Raw genomic sequence first — 25,103 nt, 5'->3', positions numbered from 1 at the left:
GAGAGAAAAACTAGATAAGTACTCATTTCAATGTTTCACTTGAAACAATTATAATGCAAACTAAGAATGGGGATATTTGTGTTTTATTTCAAAAGAGATACATGCTTGCTTGGTTTCCATTACCTATTATAACAAATGGTATGGTAACATTAAAATGAATTTGAATCGCAATAAAGCTATCCTTTTCTCACGGCAAATGGATGGACAGGAGAAAAATCAGACCTTTCATCATGTCCTTGAGTCATACATAGTTTAGGTGGCCCCCAAGGGGAAGGCAGATCATGAACACAATAGTGACAAGCACCACAAACACGGCATACACTCGAAACCACATGATGTCCGACATCAGGGCAATTTCTTGCCATGAATAGAATGATGCATCCTTCGAGAACGCTTCGGTGCCCGGTTTATCGGCCTGGCGCTTGCTCGGATTTTGGTTCATTTCTGTGTCCTCGTAGGGAACGATTTTCACCTTTGAAGATGAGCTCGCTTTCTGTACGCGCTGCTCCGGGGTTTTCCAGCCGGCCATGTTCAAGAGGACGGTGGAGACAAAAGCTCTTGCTGTTTTGGAGACGGGTGGCTTGGACCGTTTGTGAAACAGGTGTATGTTGATGACGGTGATGACGGTCGTGCTTGCTCCAACAAACAAGATAAGTGCCAAATATATACCTTGAAAGAAGTGAAACAAGAGATGTGTCACCATATGTCAATCAACAATTATTTGAGTTAATTTAACAAATATAGCTGCATTGCTGTCATACTTACCTGGCAAAGTGACGGGTATGCTACACATGGCATCAAGAATTCCTGTATGACATATTACGATCCTGAATTCTGACAAGTGCACAAGCGCTATGGAGACCATGAGGTTGATAATGCGGAAATAACCAAAAGTTAAATAAGGGTTTTTTTAAAGTACGTCCTTTAAATGAATAATATAAGGATTCGAATTATCATACTGTGACGGCGGTTGTTATGGAGGTACAGTAGGTTGGGTACATCAAGCATCATGGTGACGTAGTGATCAAGCCTATTGCGTGGAATCTCTCTGTCCAACACTTGCCGAGGACGGAGGTGGTAATGGAGGTACAGTAGGTTGGGTGACACCAGGCATCATGGTAATGTAACAAATATACAAATAATAACAAATTTCCGATCTAACCATCCCAAAATTAGCCAACCATTACGACTGTCAACAGCTGTGACAGCCAAGCATGGTTGTACGCTTGGTCCGGTCTAGAAAAGTCATATTTGACGGTCGCCCAATTTGGAACCAGAACTGGTTTTTGAATATGTGCTTGTCACCACACTCCGCCACAGCGATGACATAACATAACATCACTGCCACAGGCTAATTTGCATATCACCTGACCGGACTTTTCTCTTGTTTGTAATCAAACGCGCATATTCATAATAAGAAGAGACTGGACTCACGAAAGCTTTTCGGCGCTCTCTTCATATTGTTTGACATTGTTACATATATATTCTTCCACAACTGCGACAGTAAGGTCTATGACAGTACATATTTAGAAGTCAAACTGGCTGCATCGTTTTCTCTCCATCAGCTTCGATGACAGCACGTGGAGCCGTACAACCTATGTTAACAAAGGATCGCTACGCAAATCGAAATAGTGTTACATGTTTTTGGATATTTTCTCAGTGAAACTTAACCTTCCTATTAAAGATGTTTAGTTAGATGTGTAGACTCGTCAAAATAAAAGAGTAAAAGAAATCTGTACCTTATATTGAATGGACGATGCAAGATGTGACGAATCGTCACATTTTTCTGGCCTGTGGCAGAGATACTATGCTGGCTTGCCGCATGGAACTCTGGGTTGGAGAGTGGCTTGTCACCGGAAATCTGGTACCGGAAGTAAGCTGGGCCCAGTCTTGCATATCGCAAGTTGTCACACTCAAAGGGAGCCGGGAACCAGCTTAGTACCGGAAGTAGCGACTCGCGAGACTTACAGGCCCTATTGCGAGTCATCTCTCTGTTCAACACTTACCGAGGACGGAGACGGTGATTGAGGTGGGTATGGATGTTTTCTGACACCAACAACATCAGCACGGCGTAAGACAGCAGGACGGTGAGGGCGTAGCTCACCTTCTCCCCCGACTCGAAGGGCAGGGTGAAGGTGATGACGCTCAGGATAGAGGTGAGGGCGATGGGGAGGATGATGCTAAGGATGTAGTAGGTCACACGCCGCTGTAGATGGAGGGTAAAGTCCAGCTGGGAGAACGTCCCTTCAGCCTCTACCAGGGTCTTGGGGGTCACTGAGGTGGACTGTAAGTACCAAATGGTGTTTGATAAGAGGTTATCTGTTGAGATTCCGGTTTTGATTAGGTTCCCAATATGTCCTGAACTCACTGTGAAGAGAGCTGACAAATGGGAATCGGGTGGCCATGTTCAGAGACATGTCTGATTAGTGCTGAGATTTTCAACCACTGGTTTGTCCGGTCCAGACTCGAAGGTCTACCGGCCGACGTGATAAAACCCATATGTTGTCGACGTTAAACTTCACTCAATGTTATACCGAGTACAGAGCAACAATCCTAACTGAGATTCCAACGCACAGGACGCCAGTAGAAGATGAAGCATTGATCTTCTAAATTACTGTTTCATATGTTTTCTTATTACTTATTTAAGATTAACTCTAATATGTCGTTTTCAAAACACATTAATCACTATTGCATTAAACCTGGCCGTGGATCACATATTACAGCCCTATCACTGGGTGTCAGCGTATTGTTACAGTAAATCAGTCAGATCTACCACTGTGCTGACTAACCAGGGATCATAATCGGGGGAATCTTGGATTCTAGGCAACGCCCTTGGTGCAGTTCGAATTGAGACCACTACTGGGCAACGACCTAAGCTACGTCCAGCAAATTGCAGCACCTGATATTTTTACCTCAAATGCTATTATTGATCCCCTTGATAAGAGAGGAAAAATTCATTGAGTTTCAGAATACTTTTGGCAATGTTTGGCGCATAGGTTCATGGAAAATGTTATTGGCACAAGGTATTGATGACAAGCGTATTCGAACTATTCTTATCATGTAAGATGGCATTCATTCACGTGTGTGTTCAAAACGTGTATAGGGGCGGTGAGGTAGCCTCGTGGTTTAAGCGTTCGCTCGTAACGATGAAGGCCCGAGTTCGATTCCCGACATGGATACAATGTTTGAAGCTTATTTCTAGTGATACATCCATGATATTGCTGGAATATTGCTAAAATCGGCGTGAAACCCAACTCCATCCCTCGCTCACTCACTCAAAACGAGTATACAATTTCCATGACTTGTCGGTGTCCGGCAAGGGGGAAATCGGTCCTCAGTACCATTCGACCTTGACCTCGACCTCGACGACCCGGCCGGTGTGAGATCAAAATAAGAGATCAAATAAATCAAAAGATTACATTGAAAGTAAGCTTTCAGCTGCTTGTAATCCCGACATATGACACTTCACGTCAGTTGTGGGCGCACACAAATCTATATTGATATTTGCATATACACTTTGTATACCTGAGGTAACGACATTGCGGACATAACGAGAATCTTACATCGTAGTTATTGGAAATTCAGTGTCTACGATTCGAAGAAACGTTTCGACTTGTGGGGTAGTGTGAAAATGTGAAACCTACCAGCCTGGCCACACTCCGGCGATGGTAAATGTAAATATTTTCACGAGAGCTTCACAAAACCGTTAAACAACGAAAGGCAATGACATTGCCAGGCAGATAGAGACGTTGTAGACAGTGAGAGACCGAGAGAGAAGACTGAGTGTGTATGTGGGTTATTTCACGGCCACTCAGCGATATTCAAACCATATGACAGCATCTTACATAATAACCCACTGAGCAGCAATCCACTCTACCGGAGAGGGTTGGTTCGCCTTCAACCAAGTCAAGTAAGTCGACCGTTTGTTGCCATGCTATTGGGGTCAATTTGCAAACAGAAACAACCAGTATCTTTCACCCAGCGGTTCTGATGGCCTATGTCGATGAATACAAAAACTCACACAAGCAAGGTCAAAAGCGCTATTACTTTGGGGGACCAGTGTTCAACATTCTCTCTATCGATTCGTAACAAGATGTTTGAACGGCAAAATGAGCGGATGTAAAGTATTTTGTTATGGGTTTCAGTCTGATTACCTTGAGATCCCATTCTCCATTTTCGCTGAAGTCGCCCGAGAAGACTTCAGATGACAATTGTGTGAGATTAACTTCGTGGATGTTATAGCTCCAACTCGTGAGCTCTATAGTGCAGGCCTGGCGGTCAAAGGGGTAGTACGTGACGTCAATGTCGCAGGACGTAGAGAACAGCCCTGGCGGCTCCCATGTCACTTCCCCGGTGTGCTTGACACGTATCAGAAGGTCATCGTCCTCTATGACGCCGATTTGCATTAACTCTGAAAGTGAGAGGAGCAGGTGTATGACGCAGGAACAAGCACGTAGAACTGGAAAATGAAACTTGATCAAACTGTGCAAACGTAACATAAAATGAAAAGAAATCTCCAATAACTTTTAATTGAAAGATGTTTTTTATTGAATGTTTGGATAATAATTGAATAAAGATATTTGAATGTTAAAAATAAAAAACAAGTCATTATCATTTAGGCAAAGAAGACATATCCTCTACATAGTCGTGAAGTATCTTCTACGTTTGCACTACATTCATAGCACCATATTTAACACTACACAATAAAGGTCTCGTTGTATACACACATTATGTTGTTACAGTTGTATGTATGGGGCCGCAAAGAATGGAATGATATTTATTATGTCAAAAATGTACCCTGGTACATGGACCTCAACAACAGAGAGAACTGCAGTAATCAGAGTTTGCCTTACGCATTGTCAATGACTACTTCCGGTCGCCAGATGACCTTCTCTGTGTCAAACAAGTACGTGACATTTCCATGTGATGCCGGTGTCCACTGCAGACGTGGATCTGTCCATTTCTGAAGTAAGAACATCACATTGTAGTGTAATTTGAAAGTTGACGGAGTCAGGGAGCTTGACGCCTGTGACAGTGTATGTGACTTCTGCCTGCTCCACACTGAAGAACATTTAACACATGTGGTGACATACTAGGCAGGAGACTTTGTTCAAACTGGTCCTCTATTCACCCAGCAGTGAATGGGTGAGATGGTAACAAGAAGCGTTTGTCGAATACTCCTAGTGGAACTGGGACAGAACGTTGACCGTTGACACATTAAGAATATGCACATTATTATTGTTGTTATTACTATTATTGTTACGGGTTTTGTTAATTGGTATATATGTAATCTGGTTAGTTTCACAACATTGTGGTCAACAGATTTAGTATTTTTTCTAAATTATTACAGTTTTCTATTCTGGTCTAAAACACCCGTGACGTCATCTCGTTGTTCTTCAGGTGGGATCATACATGTGATAGGTGATGTTACCATTTCCTAGAAATACTAGAAATACTAGCTGCATTTGGAGACAGAGTGCCCTGAAAGACGGGTGGTGTAACAACTCAGCTACACAATGTCGTAATATGGGTGATGTTGTGCCGAACGTTAAGGTCAGCAAACAATTGGTACAACAGAACTACCATTACACAGTGGTTCTCTTCCTGTCTGTGGCCTTTTCATCTCAGTCATGGTCTATCGAGCCGAGGTTCGGGGGAACTGCCGACCAATACTCAAATGTTTGTTACAACACGTGCAACATGTGGGCGTGCATTGAACTACACGTGACGTCATTTCCTTGGAATTGCACAAAAAGGTTAGAAGATGATCTTGACCGATGTATTTCAATCTGACATTAACAATTATGGTTTGTTTTCTTCCCATGACTTGGGATATTACCCAATACCATTACACTCATCCACGCACACCCAGGAATTGTCCGTGCTGTAAATGTTGAAGTTTGTATCGATTCCGTAGTTCTGTCAACGGAATAAGTCTGTCTTGCTTACGTGCTCAGTAGAAAGTCGTGAGTCTTGCACTGTTCTCGATAACGTCTTAAAAGAGATGATATTGTGTTTCGATGAACATGTAAATATATAACTCCGTTTTGCACCATTCCTGTTTGTAGCAAACCCGTGGCGGGTACTGGTTGATTTTCAGCGAACCACGGCATTGGGTAAGCATTATCAACCGTTAAAATGAACTGTATCTATGAGCACTTGGAAGCTTTCTTGAGATTGTTTCTGCTGCTGGGTTTTAGACCCCCTCACATCAAGTGACATTTCGCTAATTATTTTCAACTCGATACAACTTTGAACACTGTTGCCTCACGAAGCCACGCTTTAGAGTGTTATAAATTATTGTCAGTGTAGCAAATTATTTTTTTCTGCAAAGTCTTAAGTTGAAACTAAATGATTCAAAAGGACAAAACTGTTTTCTTCGTTTTTCAATTTCAATTTCAATTTCTTTTCTTTCTTTTGTAGAGCAAAGCTGATAGCGCGTTGTGTTCACTTGCGAAATTGACAGGTCGCCGATGCAATACAATTCAGTGCAGATGTAGAAGTGTATGTGTATTTCAGTAAATATTCCCCTAGTTATTGATGGTCCAGGAAAGCATTTCTTTCATGTTCTTGATACATCTACCTCTGAGGAACTGATGAAACTTGATCAGTTTTACGTCATTGGGCGTCATGTTGCTTTGATCTACGCACCATCTTGTAGACCTCCGACAGAAACAACGTACTTATGCATTCAAATTCTGTTAAATAGGAAAATCACTATAAGTCTATCAAATTGAAAATACCCGCTTTTAGGAATCTTCAGCGCACCCTGGATTACTGAATAATATAGATATGGGCTGACGTTGTGATACCTCATTTTTACATCGCCATAAGATTAACGTTGTTTGATGCTAACGTATTTTACATTGTCTTAACGTTCTATTTAACGTTAATTGTTGTTTAGTTTCCCAGTACATAAGAAACAAAGCAGCAATTCACTTCAGTGTTTATTCGTCAATAATTATGTGCATGTTATTTTGGTCGTGTGTTTTTGAAGCTGTACATAGCTGAATAGTGAAGAAAGAATCTCAAAGTAAAAGGTTTTTTTACAGAAAACACTCTCGTGACACCCTAGTTTCAAGAAACGTTGTTATAACGGTGAGGAGCCCGAAGCATAACGTTTCCCTAACGTAAATTTGCAACGTTGCTATTACGTTGTGACATAACGTTATAAAATGACGTAATACTAACGTTGTCACAACTTTGTGTCATGACGTTACCAATCTACAACCTTCCCACAACGTTGCAAAAACGTTGTGTGTTAGTTGGGACGTCAGTTGGCAGGTTCCTTGATATCGCACTGGACATATTTTAGACGGTTCCAAGGAAGAACGGTTTCAAGCGACTCGAACCTTAATTAGTCTGAGAGTTGCTAAAATCCCAGTCTAAAGCAAGTGAAGTTATGTCGACTTTTGTGTCCCTATAACGTCTTTATTAAGTTGAATTGGCCATAACATATGCATGACCCTCACAACATCATTTGGAAATAAGTTTGAGTCTAATTTGAAATGCCTTGTGCATTGTCCTTTAACTGACCAACAAACCAGTTGTATAACAAACCGGAAACAACTTACAACTGTAAGCCATCCTGTCGTCGTCATGGTTTGTCCTCTGGTGTTCTGCAAGAGAGGAGTCTTTATTATCGGTGTGTTTGGCAACGAACATGCCGACCAAGCAGCCAAACTCCCAGAGGTTAACTTAAACATACCATTATCTAAAAACGAGATCAAAACAAAAAATCTTCCAAAAGTGGCAAAGTAAATGCCAAAATTAAAATTATTAACTAAATCATCTACTCCAAAAAACACTCACTACAAACACACCTAAGCCCACCAAGTAACACCCAAACCTTCAAAGCCTTATATATACTGTTTATCTATTTATATATATGTAGGTATATTTCTAATCAAAACTGGCCTCCTAGGTCGCATATAATTCCACACAACAAACCCATAAAAGTTCAAATATAAAAAGGCAAAAAACAAATTTAAATAAATAAACTACAAACCACATAACATGAAAAAAAACCCATAAAAACTCAGCTCCCCCTACCAATTCTGGCAAATTTCTAAATTCAAAATTCATACAATTTTAATTATGCAAATCTAACGCCCCCTTCAGAGTGCCATATCTTTCGGTCAAATCACCCCTCATTTGATCAAACACTAAATGACCTGCTGGGCCCGTGTGCGAAATTGGCATTTTGTTGGAAAGCGCAAGTGTAATCTCTAAATCATCGTCCTCAACCGGACAGTGTCTTGTTGTTTCAAAGGTAATATGAAATGTTGTATGACACTTATTCATGAGAATTGTCTCACGAATGTAAATAGTTTTAATAATGGTATGATACTGAGGAAGAATAGATGATTACTTTCACTACATCGCACTACCTTAAATATGATAAAATGAACGTAAATGCACATGTGTATGGAGTGGGATCTTACCAGGTCGTTGATGGTGAGTAGGTTGAACCGTATCTGTGTCTGGACCTGCCTGGAGGGTCGGACAATATGGCTGTAATTGCTTCCTGGCCCGAGCTTCATCATCCGGAGGTTGTATTCATCCTGAGAGAAGGCCTGTTGGGACCTCACCACAGACACACAGTACATCACTGAAAGGGATAACCAGTTATCATTTCACCTTTAAAAGGATCAGTACCAACTTCCGATTTGACTACACGTGTATGATATTGTAATTACCAAAAGAAACCGACACGAGAACGCCATGGAGAGCCATTAATACGATACCCGGGGCCACTATGAACCAGTGTTGTATGCATGGCATAGTGGGCCACGTTCATGCAAAATGGCTCTTTAAGAATAAATGCTGACCGTTTTAAACGATGAACAGTATCAGTCTGCTTAATCAATACACGTGTATAAGACACTACTTCCCTGAAAATAATCAAACGTGTAAAGATAATAGACTTATTTCTGGAATGCTTTTGATGAGGACATTGAAACATGGATGTGATGGATGCGTGGACATGAAGATAGGCGCGCCATCGTGTGTAAGATAACAACCGGCATCTGTGTGTGACTGGTCAGGGTTGTTTTACAACAGCCTTAGATCTGCACGTATGCTGGTATACTTGTCGTGCTGTCCTCAGTTTTGTCAGAACAGCGGTTCCATACAATTCCTAAGAGTAGAAGAAGGATGTATTCAGTATAAAGGCAACAGGCCTAAGTACAGTACAACCAGAAATTATTGAGAATTTAAGATTGTACTTTTTTATTTTTTTCACTCATTACTCACGTATTAAATGTGAATATTAGCAGAACATAACTCCAGATTCAAAGACAGGTGAACAGTTAGTATTTTGTCAAGTCACCATGGGCAGCAATGCAGGCTTCAATGCGGCGGGGTATACTACTTATCAAAGAAGTTAGAAAGGCGTCGTCCATGCTGTCCCAATATCGGACCACCTCTTCTTTCATTTTAGCAATATTTGTCAGATTTTTCTTATTGACACTTTCCTTCATAAGTCCCCAAACATTTTCTATTGGATTTAGGTCAGGGCTATAGCTTGGCCAATCTAATAATGTCATATTTTGGGTCCGAAACCAGGCCTGTGAATGCTTTGAACGATGTTTTGGGTCGTTGATCTGCTGGAAAATCCAAAGATTTCCACAGAACACGTGAGCAGATGGAAGTAAATGTCCCTCGAGAATATCTGTGTAACGCTCACTGTTCATATTCCCTTCAAATACACAGAGGGGCGTTGCCCCTAACACAGATATGCCACCCCACACGATAAATTTCGGACTGTACTTTGGGCGCTGGTTTTTCAGTTTGTTTGGTCCAAAATTTCAGTGTATTAGGAAACAGCCACACAGAACTTTCATCTGAGAAAATCACATTGTCCCAGTTAAAAAAACATTCTATGCTGTAAGCACCAGTTCAATCTTCGCTCCTTTTGTTCAGGTTTCGCCTCCAGTCATCGACAGTCAATTTTCTGGGCCTACCTGGGCCTCCCTGGTGCTCAAAGCCATATCCATTTGCAATATTTTTCAAAACACGATAAACAGTGGACAAAGGGATGCCTGTTCTACTTGAAATCACTTTAGCTGATCTGATGTCCTTGTTATAATACTCTAAAATCAACTTCCTCTTCTCTAAATCATCCATGCTGAGGATCACTGAAAATGTCGTCTGCTAGCAAGTAAACAAAGGGGGATAACTCTTCACAAACTAATGAAAAACGATTAACGGAGTTGTCTCTCTTGAATGAAACCAAGCACTTGATAGCTGGTCAAGGTTGTTTATACTAGAAATCCAATTAAACATATTCCTAAAATTCTCAATAATTTCTGGTCATACTATACAATATGAATGGAAGATGTATACATACAAGGTGCTTAGGTTCGCAACAGCAATATATGTATAACATATATTCACAGCATCTACGTTGAAAACATATACATATACATTGTCCGGGGTAATAACAATCACATTGTGACTGTGCACTTTGAGCATGCGATATACCAGATATGCGCGGTACAAATATGCTATTATTACTATTATTATATACATTGACAGTAATGAGTAACATAGTTTGCATAAATAGCTATAAATTTAGGGTTAGCATTTTGAAGAAGATATATTAGACAATCGTTATTTGCATATTCAATATGTATCATATAGTTTAGCCGCAACCTATTTAAATATAACTCATCTTCTAAGATAGTCTTACAAAATGGACAAAATCCTGATTTGCTAGGTATACCTTTTTTTCTACCAGTATTCTCCATTTTTTTTATTTCACCTAACCTTAAAAGTGATATATATCTTAAATCTTTATTGTCTATTGTCAAGGTATGATTCCATGTTAACTACAGTTGCCCATGACTTGCGTCCATTTTCATCTTTCTTTTTAGCATTAGGAAAGATTGTTAAGGGAATCAATTTTCTTCCATATTTCAAATATTTACACCAATATTTATTACATCTTACAACTGAATCACAGTAGATATTACAACTACCACATTCCTAAGACCATGCATATGAAGACCACCTGTGGTGATTCCGGATATGACACTAGCATGCTACCTGTATCAGGCTCGATAAGTGGTTTCATTACGTGCCATCGTACTACAATGCCTGGCATGTTGATGACAATATCAATCAATGGTTTGTCTTGTCCAGTCTCGAATATTTACAGTCCGACGTCATACACTTGAAATATTGCTGATTAAACAGAACACAAACTATGCATATCTATCAAATTAGCTCTTTGGTTTCTGTCCGTCGGAGATGGTCGACTTCAGCAACCCATGCTGACTAAAGGGATCGGGTGGTCAGGCCCATGTCATTGTATCCCATTAGCCCATATCGATGCTCATGATGTTGATCACTTGATTGCCTGGTCCAGATTCGATTTTTCACTATCACTCTAGAGGCTGAATCATGTTCATTAACTCAATTTTCAAATATCACTCTTGGGGTTGTATTTAGTCGTTCAACTCACTCGACCTCCAACTATCACCTAAAGCTGGTGTTATGTCGTTCATTGAATCTATTTCCAGCTACTTCCCTCTGGGAAATACGACGCCATTAACAGGTTCTTCTTTTATGCAGTAGTCTATTGACGGTACCTTAGGACACACTTTGAAGTTAAATATATGATACAATATACAATGAAATGTTTATCCTTGCAGAGGCATAGTATGTGCATTTATTGACAAGATGTTCACACATTAACCTTCTGCCAAAAGAATAAGTTGATATATTTGTTGGATCGTTAGCTATACAATAATAAAACGTTCCGTATGGATTACCGTCATGGATAGACACCTTTAAAGAGGAACGCGCTCAGCGACTGCACATGAATGCATCACGATGAGATCAATGTTTGCCCGCAAGTGTTTTCTTTGCATTGTCATATATTTGCAAAATGTACCCACGTGCAACACAAACAGTACTGAGAAAACAGTATTATTAGATGCTCCTACGAAATCTAACATGGACTTGTTTTGTCATATGAAATGACTAATTCACCGATATCACTTCATGTGTTCAATACTATTAAAATAGTACCTTGTATACTTCCCGGAGAGTTGAAAGTGAAATACTGTCGCTGATCCATTTGCCGGTGACGTAATGTAGCGCTTTGAGTGTGCGTTATGGAGTAGTCATGGTGCAATAATAATTAATTGTCGATTAATACAAAATCATGCTGCAAGGATCGATCCTGGCACAGACAGGCTGGTTAAGTTCATCACAAACTTGGTTTTACAACTTGGTACTTGGGATATAAGCGTGACGTTTCTTAATCAAAGTCCGTGATATGCCATGTTTCTTGAATCTTGTCAAATGGGACATACAATTCAATGATATATGTTCATTGGCTTAATCAAAAACTCCATGGTCAGGTAGTTCACTAGGGTACGTCTGAGGTCGTAAACGGAGCTATTGCAAATAATTAAATAAGTGTCACTTTCCATGACACCATTACATAATCTGGGTCTTACCATGGATGGACCCCCGAGTCACAAACACAAGCATGACGAAGATGGTGAAATAGGATGAAGCCACGTCATCGTGTCGCTTAAGATACTGTGTCTGTGCCAGTGCTTGGGCATCCAGTGACGTGATCTTTGACATTTTCTTTAAATTCATTACACAGTCGACAATTCATATTTACATTTTGATGCAAAATCTCTTGTGAGTGATCCCTGACAGCAAACAAAGAGCCTTCACTTTCACTATTCAGTCCAGCGACTTCATCCACGTCTCCCCCGCCGTGATGTTGCTGGAATGTTGCTGAAAGTTGCTTAAAGGTAAACTCATTCACTCACTCATCCAAGTCATCATTGGAGAAGGACTCCTCAAGAAGAATCTGTTAGGTCTTTTTGTCAGTGTTGATTCTCCCGTGACGATAAGTTCAAGGTCATCCGTGTACAGGAGGTGAGTAACAGGATTCTGTGGAGGTCCTGGACGATAACCTTCCTCAGTTTCTAGCAAATCTTCAAATATTGAGTGACAAGCAAGACTATATCTCTAATGTAGGAAGGCGGATTATTCCTTATGGCGGAAAAAATCCTGCTAAGTGATATAAGTGCTAGGTGATATATCATTCTAGTGATATTGATAGACGTTGTGTTTGTCAAAGTAGCAGAAAGTCAAACATTGCCCTATACGTTGGAATCGTGTTTCGTTGCTGCAATTCCATTTAAACGTATTATCATTTAATCTTCATAAGAACTATAGGTATTTCATAATGATGTAAACAAAATGTTGGCAATAAGCGCGTTTTTAGCTTTTTTGTGTGTAAAAGTAAGATTTGCTATTTCTATTGCATATTCCTATCCCACATATCCTCTGCTACCTCCCCCTCCCCACTGTTCTCCTCCACTCCTCGTGCCTCCCTCTCACCTTACACATACCAACGACTTTCAAGGAACTTTATCGCAACCAGTTCTAGATGCATATCGAACACAGCACGTAACACACCCGCCAGGTGGCCATGTGAATAGTTGGCTTTTTATTTATATCCCACACTTCACACGGTTCATGGAGTTTTCCCACAGCTTGATAAAAAGCGGGCCAGCGAAATTTGCCAGTTACAGTTAGAAATGAGGGAGTGATCGTCCTAATCTGCAGGTTAGATATGTATCAATATTGAAAGTAAGATAATTACACGTAATCAACCTTCTCTCTAAGAACAAAATGTATTTCAAAACAATTATTATTCCATAGTTTTCAAACAATGTGTTCATGTTTACACAGACCATATATTATTATTATATGGTCTGTGATGTTTATCATTAGAGATGACATGATGTAATTCAAGGTAAATTGGCTATTATTTGGTGCCAACAGTTTACTGAACATACAGTCGTATTAGCCAATTAGTATGGTGTTTAAATATTTTACATTCATCCCAGTGTATTGTATGAACTCGAAGGGTGTTTGTCTAGTTACTGTAAATATAATTAATAATCATAATTTGTGTTTGCATGGACGTCATGTGATGTGGTATTTGGTATGCGATACTGGTACTTATCATCACCTAATATACTTGTAAATTACACGTTGTTTAAGAACATCACTTGCACTCGTGACTATTTTAGCATTAACGTGTGTATCGAAAAGGAAGTCGGTAGCATCCTGTCCTAAGTTTACTCTACTCTCGGGCAAATGATAACATGGCTACTAATTGTCGCAAAACATTAGGGATGCGTGCCCCTCAAACGCTCTGTATTGTTGACAGATTTTAGTTATATTTTATTAAAGGTATATGTTCTGTTACAACAAACTGTTTTACATATAACCTGACTTGTACCACCATCAGTGGCAACAGCCTGTGTACTCTTATCTTTCATTTAAAATCTACACACTGGTAACATTAGTCGAGATTTTGATAAATATATATGCCTTTCAATTAAATCACCATAGCAAATGAAAGTAAAGAGTTTGTCTGTATAAGTCTACAGACAGCACAGGTACATATGTTTTATACAAAGCGGTGTTACAATAACAAGATACAGAAGGTGTAGTTCAAACACATTTAGAAGCATGGAGGCACTAAAGAGAGGGTATCTTTAATGTATTTAGCACATAATGACAAGGTTTCGATGTCAGGAGCATTCTCAAGAGTATTCATTTATTTGAATATACATAGCCAACATAACACGACTCGAGACTGAATCGAGTGTGATATGATGCAGCTGGATGTCTCCCTAAAATTCAAATGTTCTAACTTTGTTTGTTGTGTCCTTGTGCCAAGTATATTTTTAGTACGTACTTTATCTTTTTGTGTAATTGATCTCGACGTAAGCCGGGTACTTAATTAGCGGAAGTAACCTCGAGAGAATAGTTGAATATATCCCAAACATACAGATATCAAAGATGCAGATGACGTGTTTTAGTTAGACTTGATAGAGGACATTTGTTTGTAAAATATTGTTGGTACTGCTTTAATAAATAAATGTTACACCACAAACGTTGTTTGCCTCTATATGTACAGCTAGCCACGCTGTATTACTACGCAGATGAAATGTTTTGAATAACTCTGAATATTTTAAATACCATTCTGTAGTAAAGAATGATATTGGATTTTACACAAATCACATCATTTTGTTTCTTACATCATATATTATCATCATATGGTTATAATTAGTGTTTGATAAGTAAAGGCACTATGTGAGGTGCTCTGTCGATGCGTAAACGTAAACGTAAAAAGAACTATTTGGTGTTAGACAGGGCATGGTTGGTGACGTGGCATGGAAGTTTTCGAAATTGTGAGGAAGCTGCGGAGAGGAAATATACTGACGATAAGGTAAGTGTGCGTCGTGTCAGGTTCAGTGCGATGATTGTTCTCTACAAGTACATCATATTTCAATACATATTCGTGATTGTTGATGTTGATGCAAGGCGCACAAGATAGATGTTTACATGTTTGTTGGCAGTATGATAATCATACACACTCACTGGTTAGCTATCAGGTCTCCTAACGTTTGTATAACCGTAAACCTCGCTTACACAATGAAATTGCTTCTTAAAAGGGCAACACCTATACGGTGTGGTTACGCTGCAGACAGGAACGACGCAAAACGAAGTTGCCAAATATTTCAGTGTTCATCGAAACTCATTGTCATCTCTTTAAATAGCTGCGAATAGCTGCAACATTGCTGGTGTGGCTTAAGGCATCATTTCTAATTTCTGTTTGGAGAACGGGCCGATCGTCCATGTTTTTGCCAGAAAGTAAAAAATAGCGATAAGTGATAGCAAAATAATGATCGTTTGTTAAACAACTGTTTTATTCGGGTGGCCAAAATTATGAGACAAATCATCAGAGTTGGTCTGTCGAGTTCACGCGACTGTGTAAAATTTGGTTTTGTTGAAATTATTAGATTTTGTATAGTGAGCAATTCATCGGTCTCAAATGAAATCAAACGGACTGTATACAGATTGAACCTGCATGCCCAGTGACAACCTGTTATCGCGCGACTGACGGACCCGTCACATTACTGCAAGACGTAGTTGGCGTCAGGAGCGGCAGTGTCGGACTGATTGCCGTACCGGATAATTCAAGGTATACTTTGACTTCCTTGTCAGTGTGTGGCGTACACGGAATGAGAATTTTGGGAATAGCTTAGTAATGGTGTGGGGTGGGGGTCTCTGTAACTTGCAGAACACCTTTATGTGTTATGCACGGACACGCCGACATGGATATTGTTTCAGGAGCACACCGAGCTCGTATTGTTACTGAGTACCTCCAACACTAGAACACAATCGCTGTACCATGTCCAGCTCTCAGTCCAGACGTGTCACCCATCGAACATGTCCGGGATATCCGTTCACGTCGCGCACATTATCGACAACCACCGACCACTCTCAACAAACTTGGCACTGTGCTGCAGGAAGAAAGGGATGGAATGAACCCAGCTGACATCGGACGGGGTTTTATTAGGAATATGGTACGTCGAGTCCAGGATCGTCTTAAGAACAGAGGTAGATTCACGTCATATTAATGAGTTTGACTTTTCTTAGTAAATGACAGTAGGGCGCTTTGGCCATTCATCTAGCAAAACCTATGGTCATCTGACGATCGAAGACTAATCTATGCAAATCTCAGTGATATGTCCCTGGTACACTGTTCAGCTATTTATCTCAATAAAGATATAAAACATCTCCTTTTAGTGAAGATCGCCTACTTTTTATAGTCTCTATAGAGACTTCTGAAGTCCACATTTCTCTCGATTGTAGTTAAATATTGTGTACCTTTTTGTGTTGTATAAGACAACATAATTCTATTAGTCGATAGAATATCGTTAATAAACTTTACCTGTAAATATGGAGTGTGACACCTTAGGACACATAGTTTCAGCGACAGACAGTACAGAGAGTCGACAGAGCATTTACAATATATTTATGTGATTGATGACTTTACTGACGGACAATGTATTGGACAGAAACTATAACAACTTACCAAGTCTAACGTAATACATGTATCTAGATTCATATATTTCATTAATAATCGCTGTTTGTGTATAGAAACCCGATTTTTAACAAATCAATCACAGGGCTATAACTGTCAATATTATTGAGTTCCAGTTATTTTTACATAGCTGCGGTCGCTTTGTGGAACATGCTGATAAATCTCATGTTGAGATGGATGCGTATTGAATGGTACATAACAATGTGTTGTTCCTTAAGCTCAATATATTATATTGATAGCTTTACCTTTATCAAAACCGGTATAAATGATTAAAATTGTTTTCACAGTCATGACGGATTTAGTAATATTGCATGGAATTTTAATGTGTGCGAGTTTATGCTTAACACATGAAATCAGTAAAGTTTAAACATTTGAACTTTCCATGACGTCCTCTAGTATGACCAGAACTAGACCGCCATATAGCTGGAATATTGCTGGAGTAAAACTCACTTACTCACTCACCAGAACTAGTTTGGCAGGTGGATAACATAACGTTATGAAACTGGCGTGATGTATTGATCTTACGTACTAGATGTATGGATACAATCAGTTCATTTGTCAGTATTATTCAGCATATGTATAACCTACACTGCTGGTCAGATGCGCAACATACTATATACAACAGGAATAATGTAGAAGGCCGCCTTTGAAACATTGTTATGGAAATTATAGATTCATATGTCAGACAATATGATACGATAAGTTGACAAGTATGGCTACCACTATGAAAGAATCGAGTTTTCAAACTGTGCAATGAATAAAAGTACCCATGAGCCAATAAGCCAGTCTGTGACCTAAGATGCCCTTTTTACCTTATGTTTGGTCTTTTACTTTCATTTATATTTTCTCAGAAGTCCCTTAAAATCCCAAGAATGGTCATTCCTTATATTCTCAGATGGTCGGGGTGAAGAGGTTATTTATCACACTAATGTGCTTCCAGTGTAAGCACATAAGCAGGAACTCACAATCCCAGAACTATCATGACCGAAATACTGTCACGAAACACATACTCAAAAGTCGTGTGAGCCTGTTTAATTATTGTCGTATCTGATTGAAAAAACATATCTGTCAAATATTTTCAATAACAAAAGCCATACTTGCTCAAACACTGAAATGGATATTTTTAATGGTTGATAAATTACCAAGACCAATATATCAGTGAACCGCATTAGGTAATAGGAAGGAAACTACTAGTATCCATTGTTATAGCCACACGTCTGTCTAACAATGTACATCTTAACATAAGTAAACATTATGCTTTTGTCGAATATACTTTGAATAATATCTCCGTACTAACCTTTTATCAGACTTACCCCTGAGAAGACTACAGCTAAGAATGTTGTAGAAGCCATGATTAGCCAAACGCCAAGCCGCGTCTTCAGCGTCCAGGCACATGGGAGGGTTCTCACGCAGTAAGCACGCACCCAGCACGCACCCATCAACAAGAGTCAGGAATCATGGAACAAACCATTTAATCAGTATCGTGAGATGAGATCGATGTCAGTGTTGTCAATAATAGTCAATGTATACTACATTCACTAGGTAGCGTCCATGGAGTTTCTGGACTAGGTGTTACACGTTGATCAATTGCCTCTTAATGCGGACTGAAGCTGTCAGTATTGTGAATGCTGGCATGTCCATGTGATTCTGGTGATTCACAGTCGCGTGTGCTTAGTCAACGATAGATAATCACTTGCTCCCACGGACACGGTTTCAGTCCACAGTTAAAACTGAGAAGTGATACTATACATTTGCCAAGCTTGATATAGTCCCTATAAAAAATTATACCTCCTTGACACCTCGTGAAAAAGTAACCGCGGGTTACACCAATACAGTATTGTTCTGTGACAAATGCACGTTTTTGTTCTGTGACAAATGCACAGGATACGACTTTCGGGAGGTGTCGCAGCTAATGGCTAGGCAGACAGTTCGCCACGAGAGTTGTTTATCAACCGAGTTTGAGTTAATCTATAGTTGCCCACGCTTATGTGACTGAAAAACCACTGAATGGGATGATGTCGATATTTTCCAAATATATATACATACATGAGTGAGTGAGTTTAGTTTTACGCTTTTAGCAATATTCCAGCAATATCTCAGCGGGTGTCACTAGAAATTGGCTTCACACATTGTACCTATGTGGGGAATCGAACCTGGTCATCGGTGTGATGAGCCAACGCTTTAACCATTAGGCTACCCCACCGCCCCTATAAATGAGTGGTGAGGTGATTAACAAATTCCCATTGTACAGCTTGAAGTGGTGTTCCGGTCGAAATGGAGAGCAAATCCAAGGACAACCAACCGCAAATTAAGAGTGTGTTATCAATGTGTCTTCCCTACATAGGGAACACACCACACAAACCACAAGGAATTAACTGTATATTTACGTTCATTACACCTTCACTATCGCCATCACTAATTTCCTCTATTTTTAGGTCGGTTGTATAAATATACGTTCGAACGCACGGCAATTCATAAGGTGTGTAAACCTACAGGCAACATGTGAATAATCGACACATTCTGCAAGTAATAGTTATGGATAATAGTCCCGTTTGCTGTGTTCATCGATATTTGTACAAAGAAATAAAAACATTTACATTGGTCTCAGTGGTGAATGACCTGTTTACAATTGCTTGGCGTTTTGTTTAAGATAGTGTAAACAGGCTAGTAAAAGCTCTTCTATCTGTAATGGAATTCGATCATTTGCTTTAACAAAGGTGACAGGGCAACTCCTCAAACAGAGCATACCTGACGGTCGATATTAAAACAAATTGCTCGAGTTGGTTTGCCAGTTTAAAGATGTTCCATATCGACAATTTCATTACCTGTGTTATCTATTTTTGACACATATACAAATATGTCATTATTGTCTTGAATTAACATTACACAAGGATCTGGTAAAGGCGACTGTCTGGGCAGCCTGTTTGCCGTGGTTCCTCAGTGGAGGAAGGTGTTCTGGTGCCCAACACACCACTTCGACCTTTACTTCACCTAGACGGGTGGTAGATTGGGTCCGGTTCTATCAGTCGGCTGTCATGCCATGCGCTCTGTATTGATTGTGTGCAACTGCACAAAATATGATTTGAAATTGTCGTTTCTTTTTTGGCCTTGGCAACGTTTGTTCATTTAACACCTCTTGATTTTGTAATGTGTTGCTACGACATTTGCATGGAGTCTTCTGTCCAGAAGGAGGTGGCTCAGGGGCCAGTCTGGTGGACTGAATAATTTTCACTTATGTCTTCTACTGGAGTATACCATCTAAGTATCGTTGGTCTTGCCAGTCGGAGATCCACTGGCATATAGCATTGCCCTTGTGATACTCCGTGGTGGGTGGGGAGCTGAGATGGTGACCCTTCTCGTATCAACCATGGTTCAACCCGAAAAAACATACAGCACTGGATGAGTGTTGTCCTTTGATGAGCGCAGTACCACAAACAGATCTCGGATACACAGAGCAGAGTTTTGGGTGGTATCTTCAACTGATGGAGCACCGCATAAATCCGTTTGCCACATCTAAAGCTATTCATGACATTATTGGTGATGTTCAAGCTGTTAAAAAGATTAGATCTGGATTTCTCCTCAAAGTCTAGAGCAATCAGCTAGCCTCTTAGTCACAAAACAGTGGGTGAGTAAGTTTAGTTTTACGCCGCACTCAGCAATATTCCAGCTATATGGCGGCGGTCTGTAAATTATCGAGACTGAGCCAGACAATCCAGTGATCAACAGCATGAGCATCGATCTACGCAATTGGGATACGACACATGGGTTACTGAAATTCAATTCTAACCCGGATCTTCAAGGGTCTAGTCACGAAACATCTTATGAATGCTGCAGTTTCCGTTTCACCACACAAGTCTCTGAACAGCGGTAAAGGCATTTTGAGAGACAGACCGCTGGCTAGCTGATATGTGTGAAATCGAATCGGGTTGCAGAATTACAAAATCAAACTGTCACTCATGTTAAACGGTTCACATCAAAGAGAAATGGAGAAACTGTAAAAACAAATACTTATTTAATTTCATTATCACAGCCTCGACACCCAAAGCCTGTCACAGAGGGAAAAACAGAAACACATGCAGTCATCAGCCGGCTCATTCGCAAACACAGCATGACTGGGCAGGTGAAGAATCTGTCACGATCTAGAGGTCCATGTGAAACAAGACAGAACCGTTGTACGCAAGGCTTCGGCAAACTACATCGTGTACTGTGCTACATGTGTAAACATGATTTAGTTCCAAGTAGTAAATGTTCCGGTTCGGAATAAATGCCGTGAAATAGAAAATGGATGACACGAATATAAATTCCGCACATACGGCAAATATTCCATCGAACAGGAACAAATACTGTAGGCCTAACCTATTCCAATCATTATTGAATGCAAAATAGACTCGTCCAACTTGTCAACATCCGGGATTTCTCAAGCCCGAAATACACGTGAATCACGTTAGATCTAGGTGAAAATCAAATCAACGAGTGGCCATTTGCCACACACAGCAGGGAGGTGCAATACATAAGCGCCCGACTCTGATGTATTTATAAGTATGACCTATATATATATAACATATAAGATATGTTATATATATATATAGGTCATACTTATAAATACATCAGAGATCGATCAGACCGATTATGGAGGCAGAGGAAAACACTGCTCAGTGTACTATGTATCGGACGAGATCAAGGATAAGTCTGCTCCATTGAAGCTTGTCATAACTTGTGACCAGAAAATTAGCAACCATCAGAATGTGCCATATTGATCACTGTACGTTTACCAAAACTGTAGATCAAATTAAAATAAATCGATATTTGAACAACTCTTCGGTATTGTCCGGATTTCGATCAGGACCCTTATCACCCGACATGTAGATATTATACATACATCTTTGAAATAATAATTTGAAATAGATGCACAGATTTTTAAAGAAAGGTGAACCATATCTAATGGCAGTTTGGGCAATTTGAGTATAGCCATAACAAAAGATGAAACCAATTCCCACAAAAAAAGACAAATGGAGCCACTGACGACAATACTATATTGAGTCCTTTTATGAGGAACTTTCACACATGATAAATGCTGCTTGATAGCCACAAGATTTGTTCCACATGGAACAAATACCGTAGGTTTGAATCCTTTCAAACCCCACCACCCACCCCACCCCCATCCCCCGCCAAAAAACAACAACAAAAAGCAACTCCTACTATGGGGGAACCAAATCTTTTTTACAGGTGTAGGGGAGACCGGGTCAATCGTAACACGGGTCAATTGTAACAAGGGCAATTACTCTAAAAGTTTTCGCTCAAGCATAGTGTAGGTGAGTAGAGTTATTTCCCTTTACTTTCCTGCGGTACTCATCCAGGCGTTTTTCATCTGCTCGCTTATGGCTAAGCTGGTTCCCGACTACTATCTGCCAATAAATGACTGAATATCCCATACCTGCAACAAGCCTTGTGAGGGTGGGCTTGTCGCCATTGACAGCAGCTGCATGTAGCTGGGTGATGCTCTCCAGTCGGCCATTACCATTTGCAAAAGGGCTCTTCGGGGTCTCCACCTGGCAGATACAGCAGAATTTCACAGGGAGTTCAATACACTACTTCACAGAGAGCATTGATCAGTAGTGCAACCAAACCTCTCCATCTGTGTTGCAACTGCATGAAAAATATCAAGGCTAACTGATAACTTAATTTGGCTTTAGAAGCATACCAGTGGTTGACAACATGAGCACCAAACTACTTCATCACCATATGGCAAGTATAGTGTACAGAGGATTTGATCTGAATGCTTGTACATTTACCTGTGACAATGCATGACTGGAGGGGCCGGCCACGGCTGTCATCTCCCCTACAGACACCTGAAACATAACGCTACCACCTCAGTCATCAAGTCTTGGATTACACTGAAACATAACACTACCACCACAGTCATAAAGTCTTGGATTACACTGAAACATAACGTTACCACCTCAGCCATCAAATCTCGGATTACACTGAAACATAATGTTACCACCACAGTCATAAAGTCTTGGATTACACTGAAACATAATGTTACCACCACAGTCATAAAATCTTGGATTACACTGAAACATAACGTTACCACCTCAGCCATCAAATCTGAAAATGAAGAAAGTCTCAGGGCTCCTTTTCATTATATTATATTTTTTTTACTATGAACTTTTTTAGGTAAAATATGTTCATTTCAGAGACTAGTTCCAAGATAGCATTCAGACGTTGGCCCAACGTTGGCAATGGTTTTGCGAACATTGCCAACGTTGGGCCAACATCCGAATGCTATCTGGGTTGTTAGTCTACACTGAAACATAACACTACCACCTCAGCCATCAAATCTTGGATTACACTGAAACATTCATCTGGATCAATCTTCTCACCTGATACAGCAAAGATTTGATACACACATGGGAAGGAGTACAAAGAAAGAAAAAAAGCATTTTACCTGTTTGAAAATATTTGAGAAACTGACAAAAAAGAATAACCTGGAAGTGTTCAGATTGTTATTGTAAACGTAGATAGTGTTTCCTGTGTAAAAAGTGCAAGCTTTATCAAATTATGAAACAAACCTCAGAAATATACATGTACTACAACTTTTCATCACTTGTGACAAGACGCTATATATAAATCATGTTAATAAAAAACCTATTATACTGAATCTCAGTCAGAATAGATTCTGACACATCATTCCTTGATTATGGTAATTTTATTTTGATGTACAATATTGTCCAATATCTTTAAGAACCTGGTCAGACCTCAGATGAACTGCTGACTTGGAATGAACAATAACTGGAGTGAATTAACACAGTTCCCACTATGGATATTGGTATATGAAGTCTATAACTTTAGCCACCGGTCTGAAGCAGGAGCTGCAATCATGTTCAGTCTGGTAATCTACAGTAACCAAATATATACTAACAAATACAATCTACAGAAAACAACGTGAAGACACTGTGCAAGTAGATCTTTGCTTGGGCAGCATGTTTGTGCTGTCTTGTGATAATGATTGTAAACATTTAAATCTGTAAAATGAGGATCTTACCTAGGAACAAAAGACAGGATTTGGAGGGTACATACTGGACAAGCAAATACAGAATGGTGGGTACCTACCCTACTAGTCTCCTCCCTGTAGGTGTGAAGGACCCTGGGGGTGACACAACACATACACAACACCTAGGATATGCCCCACCCCACAGGCCCATACAGGGAGTGGCCACTGTCTTCTGACAACATCCTTGCTTGAGCACATCCCTAAACCCCCTCACAGTAGTACTCAATGTCCAGTTTGTTTCTCGAATTAATACACAATCTGCATGATAATTTTTGTGTCTGACTTCTGAACCTTTGTGTTATCATGAAATCAAAATGTACAATATGCAACTGTCAAGTTTCCTTTTGACAGAACTGAGTCTTCTTCACAAAGTTGTCCAAATATGACTGATTCCAAATATTCATTTCATAAAGAATATAGAACACAGTTTTGAATGTGTGAGTACTATAACACTGTCACTGAGGCAGGGAGAGCTGCGAGGTGGAGAAAACTCGGAGGGACACAGACAATGGGTAACCAAAATGGTGGAGTAAACTGTAAGAGTAGCAGCGTAACCTGATCTGTATCTGGCTGAAGCAAGATGGCAGTGGAGTCTGTGGCTGGGGCTGGGCATCTGGGAAGGGGAGGCTGTAGGGGAACTGTTAACAGCGGCTACATGTAGCCACTCACTGGGAGGTAGACTTAAACTTAGTCTCTGAAAGTTTATAATTTTCATAGACATTTAAAAACTATGTAAAACAATGTAAAGGAGGGTTCCTCCCAATGAGGTGGGAGATTCAGAACCTGAGGAAAATATAGACTTACTTAATTTAAAACTTCTGCATTACTGAATGAGCTGGGCAGAATGGAAATACATTTTGTGGAGGGAATGTGAGACAGGATAACTGTGACTGGGATCAGTGGTAGGGTTTCTGTGAGAGAAGATTGGGAGGGTGGGGGTGGGGGTGGGGGTTGTCAGGGAAGGGCTAGTAATGGGGTTTGGCTGGATGAAGTCAACAGGTTAGACCTGCAGGATTAAAATAATTACATCTGAAAATGAACCCTTGAGTATCATGGAATCCTGAAATATCTCTATTCCTGTAGGGCTGCAAAGGGATGAGTATGGAA

General features: G+C 40.0%; 1 protein-coding gene across 1 annotated transcript; it reads right to left on the bottom strand.

The window, feature by feature from the left end:
- Nucleotides 1–67: 67 nt before the first annotated feature.
- Nucleotides 68–24,603, bottom strand: LOC124273033 (neuronal acetylcholine receptor subunit non-alpha-2-like). Its single transcript, XM_046708246.1, is given in 10 exon segments — nucleotides 68–669; nucleotides 2,007–2,031; nucleotides 2,033–2,284; nucleotides 4,155–4,482; nucleotides 4,854–4,963; nucleotides 7,575–7,619; nucleotides 8,445–8,611; nucleotides 22,377–22,491; nucleotides 22,735–22,791; nucleotides 24,056–24,603. Coding segments are annotated over 10 exon segments (1,581 nt in total). The 5' UTR covers nucleotides 24,110–24,603; the 3' UTR covers nucleotides 68–241.
- Between the last annotated feature and the right edge of the window lie 500 nt (nucleotides 24,604–25,103).

Source organism: Haliotis rubra, unplaced genomic scaffold (assembly GCF_003918875.1).
Source record: "Haliotis rubra isolate DU_JTF1 unplaced genomic scaffold, ASM391887v1 Scf1754, whole genome shotgun sequence".
Classification (NCBI taxonomy): Eukaryota; Metazoa; Mollusca; class Gastropoda; order Lepetellida; family Haliotidae; genus Haliotis; species Haliotis rubra.
Note: the sequence above shows the minus strand (reverse complement) of the source record. Positions and strands in the feature narration are given on the sequence as shown.